The 9,560-nt window shown below is 36.6% G+C and overlaps 2 protein-coding genes across 3 annotated transcripts in view; both read right to left on the reverse strand.

Annotated features, from left to right (window-relative positions):
- Positions 1-5,611, reverse strand: part of nif3l1 (NIF3 NGG1 interacting factor 3-like 1 (S. cerevisiae)) — an 8,344-nt gene extending 2,733 nt beyond the window's left edge. The window contains exons 1-4 of one of the 2 annotated variants that reach the window (XM_016513355.1): positions 5,503-5,611; positions 4,003-4,596; positions 3,776-3,932; positions 3,574-3,697 (exon numbers count right to left, since the gene is read on the reverse strand). In XM_016513355.1, the coding sequence (XP_016368841.1) occupies positions 3,574-3,697; positions 3,776-3,932; positions 4,003-4,596; positions 5,503-5,596 (969 nt within the window). In that variant the 5' untranslated portion in view covers positions 5,597-5,611. Of the gene's footprint in view, positions 1-3,573; positions 3,698-3,775; positions 3,933-4,002; positions 4,597-5,489 lie in introns of both variants that reach the window. The other variant, XM_016513356.1, reaches the window with a different exon arrangement.
- LOC107708976 (serine/threonine-protein phosphatase 6 regulatory subunit 2-like) lies at positions 548-2,418 on the reverse strand. Its single transcript, XM_016513358.1, has 5 exons — positions 2,166-2,418; positions 1,859-1,971; positions 1,042-1,155; positions 840-966; positions 548-743 (listed from the first exon to the last, which is right to left on the reverse strand). The coding sequence occupies exons 1-5, from the start codon at positions 2,277-2,279 to the stop codon at positions 558-560; spliced, it is 654 nt and encodes a 217-aa protein (XP_016368844.1). The 5' UTR covers positions 2,280-2,418; the 3' UTR covers positions 548-557.
- Positions 5,612-9,560: the final 3,949 nt, after the last annotated feature.

Genomic DNA, 9,560 nt, shown 5'->3' on the forward strand with positions numbered 1-9,560 from the left:
TAATTTCAAACAGCTGTTTTCTATGTGAATATCTGTTAAACTGTAATTTATTCCTGTGTTCAAAGCTGAATTTTCAGCATCATCTTCAGTGTCACATGATCCTTCAAAAATCATTCTAATATGCTGATTTGCTGCTCAAGACGCTCAAGACACAATGTTGAAAACAGTTGTGCTGCTTAATTTTTGAAAAAAGCATGATACTTTTTTTGTCTTGTCTGATAAATAGAAAGATCAAAAGAACAACATTTATTTGAAATATAAATCATTTGTAACTTTTTGTAACAAATATCTTTACTGTCACTTTTGATTAATTTAAAGCGTCCGTGCTGAATAAAAGTATTATTTCTTTAAAAATAAAAAAATCTAACTTTTGAACAGTAGTGTGATTTAAATATATAAATAAATAAATAAATAAAATAATTTCTTACAACACAAAAATGAAACTAATAACATTATCATGGAAATACTGTCTGAAGAGTCTTAATACCCAGAAAGATTCAAATATAACATTTTAAATAAAAAAAAAATGATAGGACCTAAGAAAGAAAACATTTTATTTATTTGTTGACTAGACTAAGAATGACTAATACCAGCAGCAGGTTGATCATGTTCAGTTGGCAGAGCTCGAGGTGGATTCTGGGAGCTCTGGTGTACAGAAGAGCAGCCATCAGTCTGGATGCATGCAGTCGCGCGTTGCCAAACGGCTCCTCCAGAACGCCCATCGTGGTCAACATCACACATTTCTGAGCACAGAGAGTCGAAACATCTTCAATATGACATCTTTCAGTGATTTCGTTTTGTTTTTAAGACTTGTGATAAAACTGCAGGAACAGACCAACCTTGGGTGGGTTTAACAGAAGGTGGTGGAAGTGCTTTAGATGTGGTTGGATGCCCATTAAAATGCTGTTGTTTACAGTGTAAGACTTTTCCAATCCCTGAGAGCACAGGTCAATCACCTGCTCAACACTGTTACGCACAAACACACACGCATTAGTAACAGTGAATGCGAGATGAAATATGTCTTGTGTTTGTGTTACTCACCCTGGTCTACGAGTTTCCAACAGTGTGAGTAAAACTTGAGTTCCATTGACAATGCACACTTCACTCTTTTCCCCTTCAAACATGTTCTTCAATAGTGCCTCGACATTCTGCTGTCTGAAACACACACGCATAGCAGCGAGATTTAGATTTCCATCACTTGCTTACCGGCGGATCCTCTGCAGTGAATGGGTGCCGTCAGAATGAGAGTCCAAACAGCTGCTAAAAACCATCACAATAATACAGAAGTAATCCACACCACTCCAGTCCATCAATTAACATTTTGGAAAGTGAAAAGCTGTGTGTTTGTAATAAACAAATCCATCATTTAGATGTTTTTAACTTCAAACCATCACTTTCAGGAAAAATGCAAGTCCTCTATCCATAATATGGTTTTCTTCAGTAAAAACGTTGTCTCATCTGAATCAGGAGAAAAATATGCACAAAACAAGCGAAAACAGTCCAAAACATAAAATATGTTGGTAAATTTTGAGGATTCACAAGACTAGTCGTGTGGATTACTGTGATGTTTTTATCAGCTGTTTGGACTCTCATTCTGACGGCACCCATTCACTGCAGAGGATTCATTGGTGAGCAAGTGAGGTAATGCTACATTTCTCCAAATCTGTTCCAATGAAGAAACAAACTCATCTACATCTCGGAAGGCCTGAAGACGAGCACGGTTTCAGATAATTTTCATTTTTGGGTGAAAGGTTTCTGAACTATTCCTAGCTAAAGTTTCAAGACACCGTCTAGCTGACATGAAACGTGACCAAGCACAGTTTGCAGTGAAAGAGACGACACACACACACACACTCACAGCTCTAGTGTTGTGAGCAGAGGGTCGGTCTCTGACGTCTCCTGCAGCAGACTGGCCTGATCTCTGCTCAGACGGATGATGTCACACAGCGTCTGAGATGCGTTCGACTGCGTCTGTGAACACACAAACACATTTATGAATATAGGTCTTCATTCATATTTATTGATATATATTTGAAAGATGGAATTAAACATTTTTGTTGCATGAGGACTTTTTCAGTACCAAGATCAAGCATCACTACTATTCATCAATGCTTCACTCTAGGTATTAAACTTTGTTGTGAAGATGTAAAACTGCAGTGACTGACCTCACTGTCGCTGTGAGGGTGTATCAGCTCAACGAGTCTCTGGATCAGCCTCTCTTCATTCAGCCACTGACAACAGAGGACATGAAACATCAAGACAAAAACAGACACAGGCATTTCTTTAGTTTTGAGCACTTTTACATCCCAGGGGTTGATTTTTACTCAATACAAAGATTTAAAATCTTTCTTTTTTCATTAAGGTTACCTTAAAATTGTCTTGGAAACTTTTCACCATGCATTCAATTAATGACTTCTGCGTACAGATTTGATTGTTTCCCCCATCCCACACTTTAAATATAAAATCAGCATAAATACATTTAAAATACGAGTTATTCTACTAATTAACTACGATGAGTTAAACAAGTCTTTAAATATTATGTATACTACCATTAAATGTTTGAAGTCAGAAAAAATACTACAAGTTTTTTTAAGAAATGCTGTTCTTTTGAACTTTGTATTCATGAAGGAATCATGAAAAAATAAAACGTATCATGGTTTCCACAAAAATCTGAAGCAGCACAACTGTTTTGAACTGTTTTGCACAACATTGATAATAAGAAATGTTTCTTGCTGATCCTACTTCTTTGCCTTATCGTTCCGCAGACGTTTTCCTCTTTTGTTTTTTATCCGCCATCTCTATCTTTCTGTCGCTCGGCTCGGCTAATGTCCGTCCCATGCACTGAAAACTCTCCTCCACATCACGAGTAGACACGCCCCTTATTGCTGATTGGCTACAAGTTTGTTTTGCTATTCGGCCCGAATCAGTTTTCTAAAGTGTTTTTGAAAAATCACATACCCTGCCTTTAATTTTCAGCATCATTACTCCAGTCTTCAGTGTCACATGATCCTTCAAAAATCATTCTAATATGCTGATTTGCTGCTCAAGACACATTTGATTATTATCAGTGTTGATAAAAACAGTTGTGCTGCTTGATATATTTGTGGAAACCATGATAAATCTTTTTTAGGATTCTTTAATGAACAGAAAATTCAAAAACAGCATTTATTTGAAATAGAAATATTTTGTAACACGATAAATTACTTTACTGTCACTTTTGATCAATCTGAAGCATCCTTGCTGAATAAAAATATCAATTTCTCTCAAGTTTGTCAAAATTGTCTCAGTATCTTCTACCTGATATTCAACGTGGTCAAATGAAGTTCAGTGCACTTAACACGAAGTTGCAACTTGATTGCACTTAAAAATTTAAAGCAAAAGAACAATTTATTTGAAATAGAAATCTTTTGTAACATTATAAATATCTTTACTGTCACTTTTGATCAATTTAATGCGTGCTTGCTGAATGCGCCCTACTGAAGTAATAATTTACTTACAGGTCAAAGATGACTAGTATGACAGATACCAAAATAATAACAATCTGTAGAGATGAAAGTGTTGATGTCGACTCACCTGTTGGACTTGTGTGATGTTCAGGGATCTGCTGGCATGTGGATTTGAAACCAGAATCTGCACCGCAGCAGTCAGCGCTAAACTGTTAAAGATGAGATTCACCTGCTGCCCTCCACTTTCATTTCTGAAGATCAATATGGAGCACTGTTTGAATGGATACCAATGTATTAATGTACATGATTATATGCAAAGGTATGCTTACCTTAATGCGGAGCACTGGAAGTTTTCACTGCCTTCTATGTGTCTTAGCTGCTCCAAAAGACTGTTTAGTTCTTCATTGTTCACGCAGAAGAACTCAAGCCTGTGTTTCTGCGGGCCGCTAGAGTGGGCTTGACTTAATACCGACACCTTCCCGCTTCCTGCAGATAGAGGAACAAGTAAAAATATCTGACTCTTTTGACCAAGACTAAAGAAAAAACGTGTTCTTACCCATTCCTCCAACTAGCCAATCATTAACGCCACCTTCAACGCTGTCCCATGAAGTGTGCGGGGAGAAAATGGCAATACCGCCCTCTATTGCTCTGACAGCCAACCGCTGCTTCCAGTCCTTCTGAAGCAAGCGCTTGAAAGGGCGAAAGAGTGGCGGGTGGTATGAGACAATGAGGTCGCAATTCATCGCTACAGCTTCGTCCATGACGGCCGTGGTCAGGTCATTGGTTAGCAGGATTGATTTGATTGGACGGGGTTTGCTGGGCTGCACCAACAGCCCGACATTATCCCACGATTCAGCCAATGAGAGTGGAGCGAGCTGCTCGAGAACCTCCAGCACTCCCTTTAAATCCATGTATGCAGTAGGATGGGTGAAATCGGAAAGGTAACGAATAACTCTAGCAGACCTGAGTACAGGAAAACGGGATGTCGATAGAAGGGGGTGATGGGGAAACAAACAATGTGAAGTAGAAAGCTGTGCAATAGGGTGAAACGTGCTGGTTTTGAAGGAGATGCTACAGCTGAGGTTGAAGCCTAAATGGAAAAGTCTTCCAGAAAATTCCCTACATGTCGCGAACATGAGGAAGGGAAAATCTGTAAAAGAAAAGAGAGAAATCGAACTTTTAGAAACTTGTTTCTAACATCAGACATACAATGTGCCAAGTGCAGGATTTTTAGGAGAACACTAGCATACCTAAGTTATCAAAGCTACAAGAGACTTAGACTTAAAGTCACAAAACTTTGTTGTCATGGGGTATTAAGACAAAACCATGCCCAAACCTAAAAAGTAGAATAATATTTACTTAGACATTACATATATAATATATTTACCTAATTATATATATATATATATATATATATATATACATACAAATTAGCATAGTAATCTATTTTCATAATACAAAATTAGTAAATTATTAATGTATTCTTTTATTTATTTATTTCCATAAAATAAATATTATGGAAATAATCGTTTATATTATTTAAAAAAAAAAAAATTATAATATATATAATTTCACTCAGATAATTTAATAGATTACAATTACAATTTCAGATAATAAGTTGTTACATATATAAATAAAATACATGTGAGATAATGAGATGCATATGTTTAGCATTTGTTTCTTGAATGTCTCCTAAGCATGATGATATATGAACTAAAAAGTAATGACCTTAATTAAATAAAAGTAGTAATGTTTTCAGGGAGCATTTTAGTCAAAACCACCTAAAAATGAAATATTTACACACAGACGTTGCTTATACAAATAAAACGCAAAAGCATATTTCATTATCTCATATGCGTATGCTCCTTGATTTATGAACTAATAGCTGTCACGTTAGTTGTAGTCTGCACTGCCATCATCGAGTAACAACACCGTCAGATTAACTGCGCTGCACTAAACTCTATAAACCACAAGTCAGAAGGATCGTCAAGCGCTCTGCATATCAATATTACTCTAAGCAAATTAAACAACTTGTTGTATTACATTAAAAACTCACTGGAAATGCAACTTCCACGTGCGAACGAAAGCGGCAGCTGACAGTCAACAGAGCATGAGAACGTAATATTGCGTAACACGTCATTTCCGTTCATCTTCTTCCGTTTTTTGGCGCGCTGCATGCTGTGTGCATACTGCCATCTACTTTTGCTGTTATGCAGTCATGGTTTATTTGTAATTGTCAATTTCTTCCTTGTTTTTGCTTTTTTCTATTCTTACACACGAATAAACATATCTATACAAATATTCCTACTTATATCATTATTCGATGCTCCATCCCATTCCTTCTCCCCAGGATCCAACAACAACAACATGGTTATGAAAAAGCTGATTGGAGTCAGAGGTCATGACCCTGATCAACCAATAATGCTGCTGTCTGACCTGCTGTGCAGAAGGCACAGTATCATGAATGAGAGATAGAGAGAGATTTATGGGGATAAATCATCCTGTCATGAATGTTTCAGAGACAAAACTGAAATGATGGGCCATAATCATGACATAATTTTATTCGGGTCTCCCTGACAAGTATATCAAGCAGTCTATTCAAAACTCAGCCACATGTCTACTGACATGCACAACCGCTCGCCAGCATATTTCCCCTGTTCTTTATGAACTGCACTGGCTTCCAGTACGAGCACATATTGACTTTAACATATAAAGCTCTTCATGGGATAGCTCCGGCATATCTCTGTAATCTAGTTGCTCCTTACACTCCAACTCACTCTCTCCACTCTTCTGACTCCTCTACTCTTCAGCAGCCTGCATTTAAACTGAAGTCAATGGATGGTCATGCCTTCTGTTTCAGCTCCACCGTTGTGGAATAACTTCCTTTGGCGATTAGAAATTCCCCCAACACTAGACTGTTTTTAGAAGTCTTTAAAGATGAATCTTTTTAAAGATGCTTATTGTCTCTGAATGCACTATCATAAATATGTTTGTCTCTGGTTTTGGTGTAACTCATTTGTTTTTCTACTGTTATGTTTACTTTCAATACAAAAAAAAATGAATGCACTATCATTATTTCTGTTTTATTTTATCTATTGTTTTTACATTTTTTTTTATTTGTAAATTGTAAAAAAGCGCAAAATTAATCAAATGTATCATCATCATTTGCTATACTGTATCTATTAAAAGCTCTATTTTTTTTGTTAAAGATCCATCATCTCTGCATCCAGCTGGTTCACGCTCTGATTATACTTGATCTCATGTTCTTCATCAGCGTCTTCATATGGAGCTATTCTTGCTCTTCTCCAACCACAAAATGCTTCTTAAATGTTTCTTTGTTCCTACAGGGAGAGAGTCTCACAAATATAGCGCAGCTTTAAGATTACAAGGCATGTTGGATTCCAGATGAGACACCAAAAGCAGTACGTGTTATATAAGATTTTAATCAAGCACTTTTGGGGCATGAATCTTGGCCTTGGTACCAGACAGCGTGACTAGAGCGGAGGGCAGCTGTGCGGGACAGGTGTGCTGTGTAATTCTGTGTGCGAGGGAAAAGGGGTGTTAGTTTACTTTGGGTAATTTGTGACCTAAGCCCTCCAATCCCAGCTGTCAAGCAAATACAACAATCGCTGTTCTCATGCAAAGGAGGATTTTGGATAGGTTTGTTTGGTCAAATCGAGCTATTCTGCAAACCACACTGAGTGGGACGTCTACCCAGATGCTCAAACTATAAGTGTGTGTGACTTTTTTGGTGTAAAGAACCAAATGCCTCAAACAGTCCCAGCAGGATTTCACCATTTTATTTATTTGCTATTAATTAATTATACATAATTGCATGCAAGTAACCCTAAGCCAAACCCAAATCCTAACACTAACCATATAGTAAGTACATGTAGTTAGTTAATATTACTCAGTACTTATATGTATAATATGTTTACTTTCAATACAAAAAAAAATGAATGCACTATCATTATTTCTGTTTTATTTTATCTATTGTTTTTACATTTTTTTTTATTTGTAAATTGTAAAAAAGCGCAAAATTAATCAAATGTATCATCATCATTTGCTATACTGTATCTATTAAAAGCTCTATTTTTTTTGTTAAAGATCCATCATCTCTGCATCCAGCTGGTTCACGCTCTGATTATACTTGATCTCATGTTCTTCATCAGCGTCTTCATATGGAGCTATTCTTGCTCTTCTCCAACCACAAAATGCTTCTTAAATGTTTCTTTGTTCCTACAGGGAGAGAGTCTCACAAATATAGCGCAGCTTTAAGATTACAAGGCATGTTGGATTCCAGATGAGACACCAAAAGCAGTACGTGTTATATAAGATTTTAATCAAGCACTTTTGGGGCATGAATCTTGGCCTTGGTACCAGACAGCGTGACTAGAGCGGAGGGCAGCTGTGCGGGACAGGTGTGCTGTGTAATTCTGTGTGCGAGGGAAAAGGGGTGTTAGTTTACTTTGGGTAATTTGTGACCTAAGCCCTCCAATCCCAGCTGTCAAGCAAATACAACAACCGCTGTTCTCATGCAAAGGAGGATTTTGGATAGGTTTGTTTGGTCAAATCGAGCTATTCTGCAAACCACACTGAGTGGGACGTCTACCCAGATGCTCAAACTATAAGTGTGTGTGACTTTTTTTGGTGTAAAGAACCAAATGCCTCAAACAGTCCCAGCAGGATTTCACCATTTTATTTATTTGCTATTAATTAATTATACATAATTGCATGCAAGTAACCCTAAGCCAAACCCAAATCCTAACACTAACCATATAGTAAGTACATGTAGTTAGTTAATATTACTCAGTACTTATATGTATAATTACAATGTAACAAGGACACCTTAAAATAAAGTGTAACCGTTATTTTTTTTATAATAAGGACAGTACACTTACCATATTATATATGACATCAGATGATTGTCATGACTGAAAAAAAAAATGCAGAAAGCTTTGTTTAATTTTGTGTTTTATCAAACTTTTTCTTTTGTTATTTGATTACCATTAATGACACAGTCAGCAGCAGGTATATTAGGCTGCTCTCACTTTAAGACAGAATGCATAGATCCAATATATTGATACACATCAGATTTTCTCCCAACTGTTTACGTTCATTTAAGACATAACCGTCGTGAATATGTAATTACTTGCAAAGATGGGCAATTTTGCATAACTTTGTGTCTATTTAAGGCATGTTGGATTCCAGATGAGACACCAAAAGCAGTACGTGTTATATAAGATTTTAATCAAGCACTTTTGGGGCATGAATCTTGGCCTTGGCACCAGACAGCGTGAGGGCAGCTGTGCGGGACAGATGTGCTGTGTAATTCTGTGTGCGAGGGAAAAGGGGTGTTAGTTTACTTTGGGTAATTTGTGACCTAAGCCCTCCAATCCCAGCTGTCAAGCAAATACAACAACCGCTGTTCTCATGCAAAAGAGGATTTTGGATAGGTTTGTTTGGTCAAATCGAGCTATTCTGCAAACCACACTGAGTGGGACGTCTACCCAGATGCTCAAACTATAAGTGTGTGTGACTTTTTTTGGTGTAAAGAACCAAATGCCTCAAACAGTCCCAGCAGGATTTCACCATTTTATTTATTTGCTATTAATTAATTATACATAATTGCATGCAAGTAACCCTAAGCCAAACCCAAATCCTAACACTAACCATATAGTAAGTACATGTAGTTAGTTAATATTACTCAGTACTTATATGTATAATTACAATGTAACAAGGACACCTTAAAATAAAGTGTAACCGTTATTTTTTTTATAATAAGGACAGTACACTTACCATATTATATATGACATCAGATGATTGTCATGACTGAAAAAAAAAATGCAGAAAGCTTTGTTTAATTTTGTGTTTTATCAAACTTTTTCTTTTGTTATTTGATTAACATTAATGACACAGTCAGCAGCAGGTATATTAGGCTGCTCTCACTTTAAGACAAAATGCATAGATCCAATATATTGATATACATCAGATTTTCTCTCAACTGTTTACGTTCATTTAAGACATAACCGTTGTGAATATGTAATTACTTGTAAAGATGGGCAATTTTGCATAACTTGTGTCTATTTGAACATTCACGCGCATTTGTGTGAA

The sequence above is a fragment of the Sinocyclocheilus rhinocerous genome, unplaced genomic scaffold (genome assembly GCF_001515625.1).
Source record: "Sinocyclocheilus rhinocerous isolate Xijiao unplaced genomic scaffold, SAMN03320098_v1.1 scaffold24, whole genome shotgun sequence".
Taxonomy (NCBI): domain Eukaryota; kingdom Metazoa; phylum Chordata; class Actinopteri; order Cypriniformes; family Cyprinidae; genus Sinocyclocheilus; species Sinocyclocheilus rhinocerous.